At 40.6% G+C, this 21615-nt stretch overlaps 1 protein-coding gene across 1 annotated transcript; it reads right to left on the reverse strand.

Annotated features, from left to right (window-relative positions):
- Positions 1–8584: 8584 nt before the first annotated feature.
- Positions 8585–16458, reverse strand: LOC137100146 (cell surface glycoprotein MUC18-like). The gene is made up of 17 exons (XM_067477781.1): positions 16410–16458; positions 15404–15537; positions 14578–14806; positions 14407–14477; positions 14226–14313; positions 13755–13922; positions 13425–13672; positions 13056–13200; positions 12813–12928; positions 12528–12669; positions 12061–12231; positions 11474–11635; positions 10406–10441; positions 9262–9424; positions 9021–9075; positions 8724–8810; positions 8585–8623 (listed from the first exon to the last, which is right to left on the reverse strand). Exons 1-17 carry the CDS (start codon positions 16456–16458, stop codon positions 8585–8587), a joined length of 2103 nt encoding a protein of 700 aa, XP_067333882.1.
- Positions 16459–21615: the final 5157 nt, after the last annotated feature.

A 21615-nucleotide genomic window follows, 5' to 3' on the forward strand; every position in this document is an offset into this window, starting at 1 on the left:
ACTTAGTGTTGTTGCTGGGAAGCAACTCTGCAATTTCAGCAGAGAAAACCAAAGAGCAAAGTCAACAACACTGACGGAAGACTTTTAGCCAAAGGCTAGAAAAGGCTGTGAGTGCACACGGCGGAGGAGTCTGCTGTCAGTGTTCTGCTACTTGGATTCAACAGCCTAAAGCAAAGCAAAGCCTCGTCGCAGGCCTCCTTTTCCAGAAACACCTGTGCCCAAGAAGACAAGGCAAATATCGTCTGTCGTACACAGCACAAACCGAACACGCCACCTGCTCATGCGAAAAGACTGCGGCAGATCCTGCACCAACATAAAACCTGCGCACTGCTTTTTACTGCTGGGGTAAGAATGGGGAGTTTGAATCGGGCAAAGTCCTAAACAGTACTTCTGTGCATGAATCGCGATTTAGATGAACTGGATTAAATGCGATGACGTACGTTGGACATTCACTGCCACGGTCCTGCTGATGCTGGGGTTTTGAATTTCAAACCTAATGTACCGTTTGGTTTTTTCTGAACTGACGCTGATCGTTTATTTGAGCAGAAATGTTTAAATGCTGAATTCCTCATGTTTAAAGCAGCTTTAACTTGCGTTAAACAGATTTTGTATTTATGTCAGTGCGGACTGGCAAGTCCGCCCTACAGAGGGACAAAGCATATATAATATCACAGTAACAGCAGACCAGCCCGGACGTTGAATGCAACTTTTCAACTCCAGCGCGATGACCCACAGAGTCTAAAAGTTGTATGCACCTGCACCTTTGAGCTGCTGCCATCCATCATATGGAGCTGAGCTGACTGGCAACACAATAATCACCTCAGGGTTTGGCACCTATCCTCCTGTTCTGGCTCCTCTTTCAATTGTTATTTGAGGTTATTTTAAGAGAAACTCGGCAGGAATCTTTTCATATTTCCCACAAATCTACTTTAAGTTCCAAGTTCCTCACTATGAAAAGGAAGAAGCAGCGGCATTCAGACATACAGTAGATGCATTTTATTCCTGCTATGTTTGGCCTACATTAAATTGTCTTAGATGTGAGGAGCATCCCTGGCTAAACACAAGCCTTTGAGCACAAACACTCCAGATAATTCAAACTAAAGAGATAAGGTGTATTTCTTTCTGCAGCACAAATAACTACATCACTTTGCTACAACATGGCCTATAGTTAAGTAATGTCATGCCTATAAATGGGGATGGGGAGGTCATTTGCTGCTGTGATGCTCTTCTCTGCAAAGAAGGAAAAGTCATAGCCAAAGATGAAGGAGGCAACAGAGACCATCTGGTCGCCTGAGTCATATATGCAGTCTGCTCCGAGAAACCCTGCCTTAGTTGAAAGAACAATGTAGTGCTGTGGCTGCCGTGCTACAGTAGAACACAAACAGAGGCAAGAGCATTCACAAACACACGTTTTACCACGGGAGAGGAAAGTTAGTCCAGGAGAGGACAGAGACACGCCAGGTGTATCACATGTCTGCACAGCAGGTGAGATTTCACACATCTTGTTTTTTTTTTATCAGTTACATTTTAGTGGATATTCTTTTTTTTTTTTTAATGCACACATTTTATGTTAAAACTTCAAAAAGACTGTTCATTTCACAGGAATCTTCCCGCGTTCTAAACTGAGATGTACATGCTACAGATACAGTTCCATCACAGATACTCAGGAATTTGGTTAGACTGCAGCTTGACTTACAAAACTCATTTTGCTCTAAAATTAGAATCTTAAAGTTGGATTCTTGTTCATTTCTCCTTTGAAAAACAGAAGAATCCCGTCTACTCTGGACCACTGATATATCCTGTATCTTCTTATTACTCACTAAATACTATCACAGTGCCAGTCAATTAGTCACCGAAGACCATTACCATCACTGTGAGTTATGTGAAAAGGTCAAAGCTCACTGACACTAGAAAGCATCCACACACTTGGCTCTTCCTCGCGATGGCCTTGCTGTCAAAGATGCTTGGAGATTTAACATCTGGAAATGGGTTTGGAGTCCTAACCATGACACCGGATCACAGGACAGACTGGCAGTCCCTGTGTCGCTTGCTGACTAAGCAAAATACTGGCCTGACAGCACACTGCCATTTAAGATTCACGTGACAAAATGTAAAGCTAATACTGGGTTTAATTAGTAGGATTATAAGTTGTCATTTCGAAACATTTGCTAAATCGTTTTGCATATCTGCACTTAATTAACGCCCGACTGTCATGTTGCTCCATCATTACTTCAGCAGCTGCACCCAGTTTGTCACAGTGCATTAAGCCTCGTCATTAATGATTCGTTGTTTAGTCATCGTTTCTCTCTGTATCACCCCACGTGTCTTCTCTCATTTCCGTCTAATAATAGCTGTTACAACAATGTATATTATTTAATGTTTTATATGATTCAGTCAAACTAATTTAACTGACTGTGTTGTTGTGCTTTTCAGTGACGTGCACCAGATACTGCTGACTGGTGACTGGTAATCTAGGACCTTGACTTCTTTCATAAGGCCCACAGTGAGGAAACAGCTTGCCCCGGAAAAAAAATAATAAAAAAATCCAACACCGCTTCATGCACTTTTGCCCTGCACCAACAAGGACGCAAGGTTCTACTGAACTTTTGAACAAGATTATCGCCCTTATTCGATTGATGTAACCATTCCTCTGATGAGGACTAGTTTCAGCAGCAAGGAAACAGAAGGGGTTGAGTGGGCGAGTTCTGGCTTCCACCAGGTCCCAGATTATGCAGGCCCCATCTGAGCTGGCAATAACACATTCCTTGTCAATGCCTTTAATCTAAATGCAGTTGGCAGAAGCCTTATGCTTTCTCACGGATTCCGGGAGCTTGTGAGTCCTGGGCACGATCTCCCACACACGCACCTGGACTCGGAATGGACGGCCATCGGCCCAGCAGCACACAAACTGACACAGCACTCCCTCCAGAGACCGTGGAGCCCAGGCTACAGAGCTATTTCTACTCGTGCCCCACTTCATCCACAACCAGTCCCATTTTCACTGTGTCGTTGCTGTTATCAGGAAACTAGACGCACAGCAGGGAACCTAACCGGCTCACATTTAAAAGCTGAAACACATTTTAATCTTCTGACACAGGCCGGCAGTCTAAGCATGAATATTACCTTTATTGTACATCTCTCCTCCTTTCCCTCATTACTCTCACGGTCTCAGGTGGTGGCAGCAGCTGATCTGAACAGGAAACATCCTCTGTCCAAGGATTCCAGAAGTAAACAACGACCATCTTTATTGGCTCCAAACAGACACCACCTGTTTGCATATGAATATGAAGAGTTAAAGGCAGTTTGTTCTAAGGAAATTGTTGTAAATCATTAACACAGGGCAGGATCTGGAGCTGAATGACAAAGCTGAGGGTCACACTAACATGAATAAAACTCTCTGTATAATGACGCCTATATCTAGCAGAAAGACAGTGAGCCTGCAGATACTGTTGGAGGATGTAATCCTCAGGTGTACTGCAGCAAGACAACTCAAGGAACAATGGAAGGAAATTGCTTTTAGAATTTAAGAAAAAATAAATAAATCCTTTAACAGGACAGTGCAGTAGAGCTACAACCATAAGAAAACTGTGTTGTTGCTCCCTCTACTGGTGAATGTTGACATGCCACTGTTTTTATTTTGAGGCAACAACCCAAACAGGACATGAATGCTGAACGTGAACATTGGAAGAAAGTATGTTCAAGGACAATTTTAAGGGATTTCTATTTTGAGTATCTCCATTTTCTGCTACTTTGCATTTACACTTTACTACAAGAGGCAAATGCCACACTTATCTCACTACGTTTATGTAAATAAAGTACCTTTTCCAAAACTCATTAGTAATCTATATTAACAAGATACCCACCCACATAAGGCAAATTATACTTCTTAGTCTCAAATCATATGATCGTTGAAGAGTGTATACATTTGTTAAAAATCTGCTTAATTATTTCCAGCTGCAGGTACTTCATCCACAGCTGTAACTGCATATTTGATAAGTGATTGTGATCCTGACACCACTCTCACAGCACAAGGACTGAGCATGTATTACAAATACCACTGTGACACTTTGTTACAGCTGGATGAGATAAAGTTATACTTCTGAATCAGCACTCATCATGCACCTGCATCCACAAAATGCATTTATTTTATTTTTTTTTAATTCCAAAGTGATAAGTGGGAATTGAGGGTCTGTGAGTTCCAGCGATAATTTCAGTAACCGTCATAATACAGTAAAGAAAGACTCCAATACAAGGAAAAGTCCTGCATTCAGTGATAGCAAATTAAAGTTCTACAAGTAAAATCACCAATAATGCAGAAATTGTATTACATTCCTAATTGATATAGAGACATTAATAAACATCAGCTACGAAAGCTAAGATAGCAGCTGGACTAAACTAAAGCATATGGATCACTTATAGCCACCTGTAACTGCAAGGCTACTTTATCTTGTAGTACAGTAGTCTTCAGTCAAGAACTTGCATGTTTACTTGTTACAGTGGGAAACTGGTGAGATTGCTGAGATGCAGATCAATATGCTGGGTGATGCTAATGCTTGTGCAGGTGAACAGAGGGCAAATATTAGAGTCTGGGGACATCTGCTGCTTGGACTGGGGAATGACAGTGGACAGAAAAAGAAGAACGGGAACGAACAGATGTTGGTTGTGTAAAATAAGCTGAGATCTACACTGACTGGCCACTTCATTTGCTACACCGACACCAGATTATTCTTCACACAGGGGTTAATGAATCGGTCGTCACTAACAAGCAAATGATGTGGGCTACACAGATAACTGGAAATGTTTCTTGGGGAAAACCTAGGCTGATTAGGAGAGATGGCATCCATCCTACTTTAGATGGTGAAGCAGTCTTATCGTTATCCAGAAATATGGCTGGTTTTACTAGACAACCAAAAAGTACAGCAATCCAGCGCTGAGCCCAGGATGCAGAGATCCAGTCCTACACGCCTGCCCAAGTACACTTTGATACATAGCCAGGAGGGACCGGGAGTCGAACCGCTGACCCTGAGGATAAGTTGCATATACAGTGGTGTTAGTACCAAAGGAAGTGGAAAGTGACGCCTAAGGGTTTAGGAGAATCTGTAGTTTGTCACTACCTTAAAGAAAGTGCTTAACCAAACACTCCTCCACACCCTGGTGTGTTTGCTACAGCACATATGTGCGCTGTACATTTTAAGGTTTGGTTCTGTGATAAAATAGTGAGAAAGACGGTGCGTTTAGAAGACAAACTTTAAGAAGGACGAGATATGACAGAACTGCCAGCCGGGATTCAAGTGTTCTCATGGGGAGAACAGTCAGCCGTTAAGGAGGTGCAGCTGCCTCGCTGCACTGCTAGCCTGCTTACTTTCCCGAAGCTAGTTCCTCCTGATTACGCCGCTGAAAAGCAAAAGTCTGTGTTCAGGGGAAACTGCTCTGCTTCCAGTGTCAACAACAGCACTTTCTCCGCGCTATAGTTCACGTCCGGTTTGATGAGAAACGTCCCTCGTGTACAGTCCGGATAATGTCAATAATGTTTGTAGCTCCTCCCAGTCGACAGGTCCTCTGCGCAGCCGCACTGCGTAAAGCAAGCGTTCTTCTTCTTTGGTTTGTGCAGCTGGTCAGCAGCCAGGTCTCTACCTGCATTACTACCCCTTCCGGTTCAGACTGACGCTATGAAGTTGCCTCGGTCAAGCAGAAGTACGAGTCCTGTGTTTAAAAAGCATTTGACTACAAGTGGATGCGCCGCTTCTTTATACAAGTCGAAGTATAGCTCCAAATGTTACAATAACTACAAGGTACCCGCTAAGAAACGGATGTCTTTGGGAAGCAGTCAGAGTTGCTAAAAAATCTAGTTTGAACACTATTGACTGATGTCAATAATGTGGTTGTGAAGTACCACATTAAAGTTAATTTGTATTTGTAGGAACAAGAACGCGTGATAAAACTCCTTTGGGAAACATTTGGTCATGTTGGTAATAACCAGGACTTCAGAGAGGAAGCCTTTCACGTCAACGTCTGCTGCAATACTCCATCAATCCACAGGGTGGAGGTAACACAAAGATAAACAGAAATAAGAATTTACCAGGGCGACTGCAGGTTCTTAAAATGCCTTCAATTCACATCCTATTGGTCTGAAATATTTGAAGATTTCCAGCTCACACATGCAGAACAGGAAGCATAAAATATCAAAAGCAGAGACCACCAGCACGTTGTAGGAGCGCTCGATTTTCTAACAGTTCATCCCAGACTAGCAACTGAAAACAAACGTACCCTTGGAGGTCAGGCTGACGGGCTGCAAACACTGCAGGGGGCACAGAGGGAATCAGAGGAAACTGGAAAGAAACCACAGCCTGATCAGAAATAGTCACCTGTCAAATGAAAGATCAGAATGTAAGTAGTTAGTTCTGAGTCCTTAAGTGAGTCTAAAGTGATCAAACAGTGTTTGATCAGCCTTCAGTTCATCACGTTGTTAGGAACCTGTGTTATCTCCACTAGATGAACTAGTTCAAGTCTCAATTGAAGGACGGGTTCTATATTTTAGAGTTACTGCTGAATAGAAAGGAGAGAAAGTCAGGATGCTACAGAAACATGGAGAAAGGAAAGAAAATCCACAGAAACTGTCCATCTTACAGTTTTAACATGCAGAATCGAATATTGGAACCTGTTATATATTAAGTAAAATGTGTCTGGGTAAATGTTGTATGAAGTAAATCAAAAATTATAACCAAAAAATGATTCAATGTGCCTGCAGCTTCTCACCTTTTGTCTCCTATACAACTCAACTGCATTGTTCTGTCTTCAGAATGAGGGCAAACAGATTAAAGCTCATTTTCTGTTCTCATGACATTTCATCCTGAGTCCAATATAATGTAATGAGTCACAAAAAGTGAAGTAGAGAGTGAAAGCAGACGTATCTACACCATGGATCAATCAATGCACACCTGAGCACACCTGATCCAGGTAATCAGCAGTGGCTAGTGGGAAAACAAGCAGGTTTGCAGCCCCCAAGGCCCAGAGGTCAACACTCCTGCTCTAAATCAAAAGACAATTAACCAAAATTGATGGGAATTTTTGGGAAAGTAAATCTATCTATCTAATATCTAGATATTTTCTGAATGACGATATGTCAAACGTTCTGCCATTTACATACTGGAGTTTGTCGACATGAATCGCACAGTTTAGGCACAGCTGACTTAAATGTTTCTGGCCAGGCAGTGTGTACCTTGAGTCTAAAGTAACATTGTACAAAGACAGTTTGAAACCGTCTGGACATGGACATGTGAATATGACATCCAGTTCATCATCTGCTAAGAGACTTTATGTTTTGTTCTGAATGTGTTTCAAAGGAGTAATTTCCTGTGTGGTCAAGTGAGGCATCATTTGTTTTTATTGTTCCTGTTCTTATCCCGTGAGTTCAGGGTCCCCCTATCAGACCCTATCAGCCTGAGAGACAGTGTGACCCATTTTTGTTATTTCACTAATTTGTAGATGAAAACAAATGATGACAGACAGGAATGAGCCTACAGAACATCAGATGTTGGCTTCACAATATTTAGCTACTTAGTAGCTGAATAGTTCTTTCTCCTCTGATAAAAAAGTTACCCAACGTGTCTTTGCCCGTGTTATTTACTGTGGGTGTGGACATTGGTAGAATGTGGAGCTTTAGTTGTCTTGTCTGCTTTCAAATGCGAATCCTGCCATATTATATTGTCTTTTACATTTGCTACTTTGTATCATGTAACTCGTGATCCTCCAGACAAGAGTCATACTGCTGAAAACCTTTGTTGAATGCAGATACATCACTGAGCAAAAATGAACTGACCTGTCTTGCAAAGTGAGTTTCATGTTCAGATGCCCCACAGCTGCAGTATTTTTATTTCAATTTGGATTCATTCTTGGATATGGACGTATTTTGACAGAGCAACTCTGGGATATTCAGGAAATTATCTCACACCACCTCTGAAATGCACTAAATAACCATCTTCCTTTATAGAATATGCTGATCATCCACAACATTAATATGACTGTTTGACTTTAATGGTCTTAGAAGAATAGATTCTTCTACACATAATTAATGTCTGTAATTTGTTCAAAGTGTTGGTTGAACACTTTATTCTAAATGGATAATAAATGTTTGAATTGATTTGCAGTGAGAAGGGCAGCTTGGGGCCTACTGCTTATATTCCAACTACTCTTTTATACGTTAGAGACAAATGTCAATAGAAAAGAAATAGCCTGTCTTTAAATCAAACATTTTTATTTGACCTTAGTTTCTTGCAAAGCAGAAACACACAAGCATCAATAAATCACATGTACTCTACTGAATTTACACACATTTTGGAAAAAGAACAATTTCAACATTTATTTTAAAACTTAAAAAAATCAAGAACAAGCAAATAATGTCTTATTGAACAACTTAAAACAAATACTGAAATCTTCTAACATGTTACATTGTCAGGCCTAACTAGCTCTCAGCGGAAACACAATCAAAAGAGAACAGATCAGAACAAGCACAGGAACAAATGAAGTGTATGATGCAATCACAAAGCAGGCACAGCACATCACCAATCTTTAACCTTTGTCACCTTCACAAACGGTCCAAGGCCACCACCTCCTGCTCCTCCTGCTGGACATAGGAGTCAGTCGTTAGTGTCAGTGTAAGCCCACCTTCACACACACATACACACACTGCACACACATGACATTACTTAGAAGCTCTGATCTACAGAGGAGGAGGAGGAGGAGTTGCTATGGATCAACATCAGAGAAAACAGGAAGTGTTTGTGAACAAGCCAGTAGTTGGCCAAACTTACCTGAAAGAGAAAATGGGGAAATTATAACCCAGGAATCATTTTTCTAGTGCATTAAAGACGTTCTTAAAGCACATAAGTGAGAAAAATGCAGACATTTTCTCTGTGTGTGGTTCCTGTTTTATCCTCAACCATTCATCCACGACAATAGTTACCTGTTCATCAGGGCCGTTGTTGATGACTCCATGGACTCTAGGTCGACAGTTTCCTTACTCTCTGCAACGTGACCATCTCTATCACGTCATCTTTGGGGGTCCTCTCTGAGGTGCTGTTGACAGAAAGAAGGATTGGCACAATAAGTCTTCCCAGGTCCACTTGACTCATAATTTGAACATTTTGGATACAGTCCCAGGATTTAACAGTGCATTTGTTGAAGACTACATGACGACATTTTCTTTTTCTTTCTGAGGATTAATACATATTTACTGTACTGAGTAGCAGAGACAATACTCACATGTCCAGATTCCCTGAGCGTCCAGGTGGGATAATTCCCTTCCTATACAGGAAGTAGAGGACACTGCTGATGGCCAGCAGCAGCAGACACAGTATGATGACTACTATGATCACCCCACTGCCCTTAGCTGCATGAACACACAAACACAGAGAGCAAGAAAATCCTGTTAGTTCACTTCATCTAACAATTGTTCTCATCTCTGAGCTGCTACTTTGACAGCTGCGGTGTTTAAGAGGATTTGACCTTTGCTTCACTGTGTACCAACCACATAAAATAGTTTGGTTTCTTTATTTGTAGAGCACTTTTTGGCTTATCTTTGAATACATCCATACATACATACATTCCTCCAGCTACTCCAGTTTTCTCCCACAGTCCAAAGACATGATGTTAGGTTAATTGGTGACTAAATGACCTGTAGCAGTGAATGTGATTGTGATGATGGTCTTTCTCTGTATGTCTCTCTGTGATGGCCCTGAGACAGACTGGAGACCTGTCCGGGCTGTACCCTGCCTCTCACCCAATGACTTCAGCCCCCTTTTCCTGAATTCTATTGTTCAGATCAGATGTTTGAATTTGTTAAAAACTAAGATTGTGGTATTTATTCTATCACACATACATATTTTATTATACATGATTGATTATTAGATTTTCCACTAGTTGTGTGTAGAAACCGTTTCCTCTGATTGTACAAGTATTTTTAGTTAAGTCAAACTGATCATGTAACACCTGGAAGAGGTTCAGCCCCTCAGGACATCAGTGGATATTTAGAAAAGCAAACAAACATTTATTTTATTAATAATTCTCAAGAGAGAATCAACACTACATGTATTTAGCTTATTTTTGTTTTCTTTCAAAATTCCGGGACATAAAAATAATGTTTTTACCACTGCAGAGCATTCGGGCAGAATATCATGATTGAATTGCTGGAATTTTCTGGTGATCTGACTTTTCATCTTTTATGAAACGGGACATTTAATATGTCAAAGATCTGCCAGCAAACCAAAGAGTCCCTGCATGAAACTATAAATAATGTATGGAATTGTCTCACACAGAACTTAGACTAAAGCGTGAACACAGAAAGAAGAGAGATGGGGCAAAGGGGAAAAGGCATCTGACAAAAGAGCTGTCAGGGCAAAACTCTTACCAGGAGTGAAGGGAGCTGGTGTGGTGACACTGGGAACTGTGAGGAAGAAAAACAACACTTAGAGAGTGAGCGTCTGTCCAAGTCCACCACTGTTAACCCAACACACACACACACACACACACACACACACACACACACGGAATTACACCCAATCTCATGTCACACTGCAGGTGTAAGGGAAGATTGCTGACTTCATCCACCTGTTGAAGTGACAGCTTTTTGTCCTTCACATACAAACAACTTTCACATAGATCATAGATTCATTCTTGCTTTATTTGAGCAACGATGCTCACGTGATATCAGTCCCCAGAGGGACTAGTGGTAGCACTAAAGATCAGCATGGAGAAAGAAGAGCACAGCTCTCTCACAGGACACACTAGTGAGGGTAACCTGGTAACATTCGTGTCATGTGATTTTTCCCTTAACTGTTGCTAAATGCTGATTAGTGCGAGCTAGTACAAGACACCATCTTCTTGTCTTTGGTGAAAAGAGCTTAGAGAAAAAGACAATCTATGAACTTAGCAAACTGTGCTTTATCCCACTGTTAACAATAAGTAAAGGATTAACAAAATTGGTTTTCAGAGCCTTTAAACTTGATTTAGCAGTTTAAACCTTAATGAGCATTGAGGTCACCCTACGTCTCCTAGTTCATCCCCTAATGTACAATCGCTAGTTTGGTCCCTAGTTAGAAGCCACATTCTACTGCCTGTACCATTAAAGCCCGACAGTGACCAAAACTTTTCAAACAGGCTTTGAAACTTTCAATCCAAAATAACTCAAATGCTGTATGAAAAACCTTTTGCTGGTTATTCCAGATTTCATACACTTAGAATTGGTGAAACACATACAGAAGCACAATGTTCTGACTTTACTGTGGTTGTGCTATTTTGTTTGTTTTTTTCCAATATGATGGAAAAATGAATAACATGAAATCAATTCAACAATTCAAAACCTGGTTGTTCCCTGCACTAGAGAACTGAGAATAAAGATTAATGGTTCACTCGCTAAATGGCCCCTTTTTTAATAATCCATCCACTCATACATGGAAAGTGAGAGAGAAGCTCTTACTGGCTTTAATGTTGAAAGCTTTGACTTCAGTGCCCACGTCATTGCAAACGTTGCAAAGAGCTCTGATGTCCGAGGTGACATTTACTGACACCACACTCTGAGCCACGTACTCGTTCGACTTTCTTACCACCTCCTTCCAGTTCTGTGGAGACACAAACACACCTTGTTGATGAAGAAACCATGTGTTTTATATTGGCACAATAGAAATGCTCTTCACAGCTGGTATAACTACAGTTGGGTGCAAAGCTTTGCATCTGTACCAGAACAAACGTTTCTTCATGAGAAGTGAAAGTGAGTGGAATTTTCATCCCATCAGGCTGCGTATCTCATTTGAATTTAAAGCAAACATCATCTTAAATAATGACACTCTTTGTATTCTCTTTGTATTCATTCAGAAATAATGGCTCCTGCACCTACAGAGAAACGATCTATGTACAAGAAGAAAGCAGGAAACTCTACAATGACTAGAATCAGCCCCCAAATCTGGGTAAGTTGGAAGTCGGACTCTACCATGAGAGAAATTTGAGGGCTTCAATGAAAAACACTGCTCCCACCATTGACATGACTACAAACAAAGCTCCTCTAACAGAAGCAGGTTAGTGCTGTGTCGTGAGCCTTCTTGGTGACCTGGGTGCCGATGATGTTCCAGGAGATGCTGGGCAGTGGAGAGCCTTCAGCCTCACAACTCAGGTTCACCATCCTGCCTATTGCCTCCTCCAGCTGCACTTCCTGATCCTCTCCAACCAGCTGGGGACCACCTAGACACACCCACACACACATATATTTGCTGAGTGACATAAAGCATTTCCTCAGCCCTTTGCCCTCACCTCACCTTAGAATTGAAATTCTTAACCCTCAAACATCCCAGTTCATATCTACTCTCCTTTAATGCTGAGCTAGTGTCAGTGGAAGTCAACGCTTCCTGCACAGATGTTTCACATGAAAAGCCCTCCAGTGACCTGAAAGGGTCCAGTTCACCTTTTTATGGTAGGTTTGGAATGTGAGAAAAAGAGGAGGAGGTGGCTGAGCTAGGGAGCCGTGTGGGGCCACTGACCTCGTACAATGATGTGAACAGAGCCGCTGCTGTGCAAGGCCGGGAAGGAGGGAGCAGAGACCTCACAATGGTACTGTCCTGTTGTTCCATAGGTGGCGTCCTGCAGGTGCAGTGTGTTTCCCGTGCCTACCTGCTTCCCATCCTACACACATGTAAACCATAAACACACACACTAATGCAGCTATTTATTAGCTTTCACATCATCTAAACATATTCATTATCCTTTTCTTTTCTACTGTTTTCAGTAAGATTTTCAATCCAGTCTCTGGTCTACTGTGTACATACCTTGTACCAGACAGTGTGTGTTTTCAGAGAGGACAGGGCATTGCAGGTTGCAGTCAGATCTTCCCCTTTGAGCATCACCTCTGAGTCTTTTGGCACCACAACAGCTGGGTCCAAATCTGAACACAACAAACAGCAAAGAAAAGGAAATCAAATGCTGTAGGAATGGATTTATCGCTTTCTTTCACATGAGACAATCAGTATGGAGGTGGAGTCTTTGTGTGTGTGTGTGAGGCCACTTCTCACAGTGCACAGGGAGCTGAATTTCTCCTTTGACGTCTGCGTATTCGTCAGAGTCCAGAGGGCGACACTGATAGATTCCGCTGTGGTTTCGTGACACCGGTGACAGGATCAACACGTGGCCACTGCTCTCCAAGTCCACATCCTGGTCCTGCTCAAAAATGAATGAAAGTTGTCATCTCTGTCCATGTTGTGGAATGTTACTAGCTAACGCCAACAATCTCAAGGGGACAGGGAGTGTAAAAAGAATAGTTTCCCTAACCTTACTGGATTTCAAGTTTTAATGTTGCACACTGCATGTGATACTCATCATGTGGTGAAACAATGCAGCTGCAATTCCCAACAGACTCCATTAGGGGGATTCAGTGGGCCGACAATATATTTAGGCCCAATATCTAAACCCACGGTATTTGAAAGTAGAGATGGAGGCAGACAAGGCCGAACCGATATTACACCACGTACTGTGAAACTTACTTGTTTTCTGTGGAAAATGAAGGATGGAGGGGGGTTGCCGTCACCATGGCAACGCAGCTCCACTGTATCCCCCTCTTTGACCAAGCCCTGGGGCGACTCCCTCCACATCTCCACCTTGGTGCTAGGGTCTAAACACACACACACACACACTCAAATTAAGAAGGCTTATTCAGCGAGCTGCTAAAGTCATTTTACAAGGTCATTTCCAAGAAAGGCTCAACGTTAACTCACAGTAAACAGTGATGTTGACGCTGTTGGACTCCAACGTTCTGACGCCTCCTGGGACAAAGAAGCTGACCTCACAGGAGAAATAGGCATCTTCATCCTCCCTCACCGCTTTATACTCCAATGTGCTCTGGACGGAGAAAAAGCCTCTGGGATCTCTGCTCACATTTGCATCTGTCAAACACAATACAGATGTTTAGTGTAACAATGGACAGAAGTTCTATGAAACTGACACCTATTGCTGTAGAGGTCACAAAGTGCATATTCCAACTGTTTCTCTGTTGCTGTCAGCTGGTAATTAGGTGATCTAGACATCTGGTCCTCATGATTACAACCCTGGCAAGACTACAGCTGCTATCAGGCTTTAATAGAAACACACTGATGCTTCACATTAACAGCTTCGATTGCTAACAGAAAATTCAAAGTGTGATACAGGTGAGACCCAGACACAGTGTCTCATCTACACTTTGCACTTACGTCCTGCTGAGGACATCAGTGGCATGCTGTTCTTGTACCAGGTGATGTTGGGCTCAGGGAAGCTGTTACGAACCTCACATGATGCAACCTGGATGGAAAGTCACATTGGCCAATCTTTAGCAGCACTGTACAGGAAACTTGATTTCAGGGACTAACAGTGTCTAAGATTAAGTAGGCCCACCTTAGATGGCATCTCATTGGTCACAGATATTCCTGTCATAACATCCTTGATCACTGGGGCGTCTGGAGGAGCTGAGTTAGAAAAAGAATAATTACAAATCTTACAGATTGGAATGTTCCTTTAAACAACAGCTATTTTGAAATCCATTTAATGTTTGGTGGGTTTCCTTACCAAACACTCTGAGATCGGTCGTGACCACAGCAAACCCAAAGACCTTCTCCTGCACGTGGCAGATAAACTGCCTGTTGTCAGAGAGCTGGACATTCTGGATGGTGAGTTGAGCTTCCTGATGGTCCAAAGTCACATTGATCCGATCACTGTAGTCAGTGTTGTCGACTACTTTCTGTTTTTTGTCATCACCGTAGAAGATCAGTTTCCGAGAGACCCTTATGTCAGATGTCTGCAGAAAAGAGGACATGTAGTCAGGCTGACACATCACCTTTAACTGTGTATCATGGAGTAAAATGCTGAGTAAAATGTGTGTCCAGCTGACTGCTGCTGTGAAACAAACATACAATGTGAGCCATCGCTCAGCTGAGTCATAACATACGATATTGATTGATAGATTCTATGAGCTCAGCCCTGAATGACACATTCTTCAACACTACACTGATAGAAAAGTTATTCACTCACACAGCCTGTGTGTCTCCTTTGTCCTGACAATATGATTAAAGTGAACACAATCAAAAGCTGCCTGCAGGACAAACATTGATGTTGATGTAAAATTTCCATTGGAAATAAATTCTCTCTTATAAAAAAATGGTTTTATTGTTATGCTGCATTATAGCTTAGATTTGTCTGTGGTTTATTTTATGTTTTCAACATTTTTTATCCTTTTTTACTGTTGCGTCGACAATGAGGGAGGCAATTAAATAGCCTGATGATTCAATTACAGTTGTGGGTCACTGGCCATGATTCAAATTACTGACTTTTAAGCAGCAGACCTACACAAGAAGTGAGCAGTTGAATTGTGTCAGAGAGTTTCAGTTATACTCACCACAAACCACTGGACAAATAAATCACTGGGCTGATTGTTCCCATCAGTGACGTTATACTGGCAGAGGATTTGAGCAGAGTCACCCAGGTAAACCTCAACAGTCTCCTGTGTTGTCAGCTCCACCTTTGTCCAGGCTGAAAAACACATAGACATGCACATAAATCCACTACACAGTCAGCATTGGTTCTTCCTGACCTACATCTAATTCTGATTATGACCCTCAATCCTAATTGTGCTCACATCTGGCTTTAGATTCCCTGCATTCATTAACAGGAAAGGTCAGTACAGTCCCTGATCCCTCCCTCGACTGTAACTTCTTATAGCAGCCCATGGATTTGTCATCACAGTCTAAGAAAAAGTGTCACTTTACTGCTGAATTTTTAATGTCATGAAATAAAGTATCTGTGAGTACAAACCATCTGAAGGTGGAATTATCAAGCTCCTCAAAAGTGGAACTTAAGCTCGGTTTAGTCTTTAGGACTACAATTAAAAACTATCTTCTATTAATATGGGTTAACTTTAGCTGCACTTTACAGATGTATTATGTTGGAAACTGTCACAGTTTAGTGTTGGCAAATACTGAGGGACACAAAACAACAAGAGCACAAACATAGACATTTACTTTTGAATAAGTGTTTTAAATATGAAGAAAACCACTTTGCAAGACCGAGACCTTGGTGTTTTAAGAGTCCAGCTGCCACCCTGCTGCTCCCCCCCCACCACCCTGTCAGCCCTCCTCACAAACAATCATTTTCTGGCCTGTGCTCGGCCAACCGTTCCTTTTTTTTTTGAGCATTCAAATATCAGGACCTTGATAGTTACTGAATTAGAATAATCAGCACAGACAATATTTCAGCAATGCAATGTTTTTACTGGAATTATGCTTAATTTTCTTAATATTCTGTTAAGACATGTTTGTCATACAAAATACAATCTAAATACAATCTAATTGAAAAATCTTCATATATTCCTTAAGTACTGGAAAACAGGACTTTGTTTAACTCACCCATATAGATGAGGAGAAAAACCACAAATGTTCTTTTCAGGAAAGCCATGTCCGCGTTGCTCGTCGTATCACACCAAAGTGGCTTCTTTACTTGAACTTACCAGAAACCCGCAGGAACTAGAATCGAAGTATCTTTCTATTCAAAGGCAGCTTATCAGTCATGTAACAGTTTCAGCATTCTTTGCGTTTCTTACGTCACCAAAAGTTTAATCGGAATGTTGCAAAATTGATACAAATGTAATAAAATCATTCTTTTACATCATTTAATAATTTAAACTGGCTGTATGAACATAAGAAAAATAAAATGGTGAGAACACATTAAAGTAACAACCACAAACAACAAAATATATTTTTTATTAAATGGCCAAAATCACATGGGTAACAATAATAACTACCTGGAATCACATCTGATAGTTTTTAAGTAATAATCTCAATTAAGAGCTGGAAAACTACATGTTAATTGAATAATAATATTGCAGCTCCTCAGCATTGAGGCATTTTAAATCATAGTAGCTGTATAGGTCACAAAGCCAGGCCCCTTTATGTCAGCAGATATAAAGCTTTTCCTCTGTTAGTCTTGTTCTTTTAGGATATTAAAAAGGTGCATCTTGTTATCTTGCCTGAGAACCTGAGGGCACCACAGACTGTGGACTGTTTCAAAAAACAGTTAAAGACTTTTTTGTTTAGAAAAGCATTTTAAAGTGATCATTTTAAAATGATCATTACTTTTTACTTTAATGCTGTGCTATTCTATGTTTTATATGTTTTGTAGGCTTTACATGTTTTATGTTTTATTCCTGGTCTTAATCCGCTTGTGTAGCACTTTGAGATTTGTTAGCAAATGTAAAGCCCTTTATAAATAAAATGAATTATTATTATTATTATTATTATTATTATTATTATTATTATTATAAACTGCTTTGATTGACAGCTGAAATGAGATGTGCCAGAGGAGAAGAGGAAGCAAAGCGATATTTAAAGAAAAGCTTAAACATTTTTAATATTGTAAGTTGACCTGATCATGTTGTCAATTCTCACTGAAACAAACTTATTGCAGACAGTGCTGCATATTCTCTTTTATCAAAGAGAATAAAAAAGATAGATCCTTTAAGTGTAGGTCTATGAATATCTGAATATATCTGAATATGAATGAATATGAATATGAATATATCTCATCAATAACTCCATTACTAACCATTTCAATCAATATTTAGTTCAATGATGTTCTGTACTGTTCACAGATCAGGGTTCAATGAGCATAAGTCATAAGCATAAGACCTACATATAAATTACAATAGTTTTATATGCAATTGATAAAAAATTTAAAAATTGTATTTTATATTTGGATTTTTTTTGTTTATGGCGTGATGTGGATAAATTAAAATGAGACATCTCTGCTGTTCATGGTCAAATTGACCCGTTTTAAAGTTAAGAATTTAAAATAATACTTAAAAGTATTTTTTCACTTTGAAACTTTCCTGCTTGGCTTTTTAGTGTAATCAACATAAAATAAAAATGCTTCAGTTCACATATTTCTAACCCTCGTATATGTTCATGTTACAAAGATACTGTTCGGGTCAATTTGACCCAGCGACAAAATACAAGCTAAAAACAGTCAGAAAAATCAAATACTATTTGTTTCTTTGCAACGATGAGACATAATACACCGCTGTCTCACACTCACACACACTCTTGACTTCATCTTTGAAGTGTGAGAATGCAGGTGTTGACTTTTGACAGGAACCTTCTCAGTTCTCGTAGACAAACTCCACCCACATTGAGTGGTCACTCAGATGTGTATTTGGGGACAAAGACCACTGAATTTGACCATTTTTTGATGTGAATGGCTTCAAAGAAGAGGTCAAGAAAATGTGTGTGTGTGTATGTGTGTGAGACGGGGGTGTATTATGTCTCGTAGTTGCTCTAACACTTGCATCTCGTGAAATGTGAACTTTTCTGATAGGACTTTGCTTTGATGGTTTTTTCCTTGATTTAGATTTTTGCTGCCTTGTACCTCACTTGTAAGTCGCTTTGGATAAAAGCATCTGCTAAATAACTAAATGTATTATTTTGAGATTGCTAAACTTTAAAATGGGTCAATTTGACCCTGAACATAACAGGAGGGTTAATCTTCCCCAGCATCAGCCTGATAGGGAGCAGAACACCACTGACAAAGCTGCAAACAGATGAATCCTCACACATCCAAGACTGTTCAGAGACCTTGATTTTGTGAATGTGTTTATAAGGAGTTAACCAATTTCCTGTGGGGTCAAATGTGGCATCATTTGTTTCACATTTGTCCTGCAGCTGCTCTAAATGTCAGCTTTCAACAAAGAGACAGAGATAAGGCTGCACTGATACTCACCCACTGATCAGACCCTGCAAACAAAAGCTTTTCAGCTCTGTCTATATGATCATGGTAAAGTTAAACTTGCATTGGGAGGCAACACTCCTCCCAAAGCACCAACCTCACAGTTAACATGATACCAACATCTTTAGGAATAAAACCCAAACTAACTACATATGCTACATGTCACTAATCACTAAAAAATACATTCATCATTAAAAAAAAAAAAAGGTTCATAGACTTCAGAACCCAATAAGGTGCTTGAGAAATTCTCAGTTTGAATTAAATTTATTAAAGAGTGTTATTGTTGGCAAAGCAGGATGATGATGATGATGATGTTGCCCTACGTCTCGCTGGATGGCGCTGATCTCCAGTCTATGAGGGAGACGAGCTGAGTCTGGAGGGAAGTTAGGGATCTTACGGGGAGGGGTGGAGTATGGTCCTGGCAGTGTGTGCGTGGAACGGAGCCGTGGTGGATCTTCAATCCCTCACGTGGAGGGAACTCCACAAACCTTAGTGAAACAATATTCAAAAACCCCCAAATCCCCTTTGAGTGAATATTAATACTTGGTAACACTGAAGAAGTCCGTGATGCTTGATTCAATAAACATCAGTCTGAGCTTCACAGGTAGGAAATCACATGGAGAGACAAACACTTATGCACGTGAATCAAACATGGACATGACATGGAAAACATTCCCTTTGGTTGGCATGGTTACAAGGGTCCGTGATGAAACCTTAGCAGTACTCACAATCCTTAGCGTCATTTAGATAGTCGGCACCAGAGAGAGTCAATATGGAGCCGTTACTCCCTAACACAGAGCGGCAGGCGGAGTCAGGTCAACACACGCACCGTGGATCGCAACGATGAACTCTCATGAAGGCTGGAAAGTCGCGGTGATCACGCAGACAATGTGACAGCTCGGTGAGGGAACTGAGGAGGTATATAAGCAAAGTGATGAGAGCAGGTGAAACCGATTACCGGAAGTATTACAGGAAGTGGCTGCAAAATAAGAGTCCTGAGGGAGGAAGTGAACTCGGGGATCCTGACATTTTTAGATGAAAGCAAATGATGGCAGAGAGGAATGAGCCTACAGAACATCAGACTTTGGCTTCACAATCAGTACTTTGCCCGTGTTATTGACTGTGGGTGTGGAGGTAGAGATGAGTTTTTCTAAAATGTAGGAGTCCATAAAATGAACATGACTTGTTTTGTCACAGAGAAACCATCCAAAACTTTCAGCAAATCACAAGGCCATCAGCCTTATAATACACTTTTTAATCGCTTTTCTGGTTTCTGAATAATCACAGATTTAGTTTGAGGCACTTTTTGGTGAATGTTCAGCTACAATAAAGGTCTTATGGTGCTGCCTGATTTCTCTGTTCTTCTTTTTTTAAACATGAGTTTTTGTAAAATGTCATAATAAACATTGAAAGTCTAAATAAATCAGTATGTATGTTGTGTTAATTTCAACTACATATGAGGAACTGTTTCATGCCCAAATCTTCACATTATGAATTATTAAGTATGCTGAATTTGCTATTAGCAGTTGTTTTTACCTATGTCCAGGTAACTGCCACTAAATTACTGTGTTACTGTGACTATTTCTACAACCTGATGATCTCATATAAGTTTGGATGCAATGAAACTCCTGTGTCAGTAAATACAGTGAATTCCATTGTGGACTGCAAACAAGTCACCAGCTTTAGATAAGATCTTCAGTTTTCAAGCAACAGAGCTCAGGAGCTTGATGAAGCAGTACTAAGGTGGATACATGCATATTATTTCTACTACTTTAAAACTGGATAAGGTTATCAACACTTTCTCCTATCTTCACCTTACAGGCGTGACATTGCTAGAATGTGGAGCTTTAGTTGTCTTGTCTGCTTTCAAATGCCAATTCTGCCATATTATTTTGTCTTTTACATTTGCTAATTTGTATCATGTAACTCTTGATCCTCCAGACAAGAGTCATTCTGCTAAAAAACCTTTGGGGAAAGCAAATACATCCACTGAGCAAAAATGAACTGACCTGTCTTGCAAAGTGAGTTTCATGTGATCTCACATGTTTCCAGCTACCTGTAGTTTGAAGCATTCATTCTTCAAATGGACTGAGAACTAACAAGCATGTTCACAAAACAAAAGAAATGATTTCTACCTAAAAAGAGTTCAAAGTTTGCATCCTGTAGCTTTAACTGTGTGTTTTATTGCTGGGATCCTCTAAATTGTCCCACTGCTGCTCTGATAGACTGGCCTCACTCCAATAATCTGCCCTGGCCACATTACAAAAGGTTGCTTCTTATGAAAATATAAACACATAATGTTGAGCAGCTGATGGTATTTTTCTGGTGAGGACAATCTAAACTCACATGTTTACCTCCAGAGAGAAACATCACTGACCTCTTCTGGTCAAGAGCTTCAATCGTGTTACACCTCTGATACATCTCACAGCACAACACAACCCTCATGCTGTGCAGTCTGCACGAACTAAGAACCAGTAAAGAAACAGCCATGAAGTATGTAAGACAATAGGAATTATATAATCTGAAAACATTTGCATCACTGCTCTTTAAACACAGACTTTCTTGCAGTTGTATCAGCATTAACACTCAGAAAGATTAATGATGTTTTTATACACAAACCAGTGTCTTTTTTACACAGTAAAAGAAGACACTGGTTTTAATGGTGTCCTCATATGAAATCTTAAGAGGGGATTTTCATGTTTTTAGTAGGCAAATACATGAAGTGTTTAACACCTGCAAACAGTGAACAACGAGCAAAACTTAAACTCTGTCTTCCAGTTTCTGTATCATTGTGTGCTGCAGGCTTCACCTGAACACCAGCATCTGTGAGAGCTG

This window comes from Channa argus, chromosome 15 (genome assembly GCF_033026475.1).
Source record: "Channa argus isolate prfri chromosome 15, Channa argus male v1.0, whole genome shotgun sequence".
Taxonomy (NCBI): domain Eukaryota; kingdom Metazoa; phylum Chordata; class Actinopteri; order Anabantiformes; family Channidae; genus Channa; species Channa argus.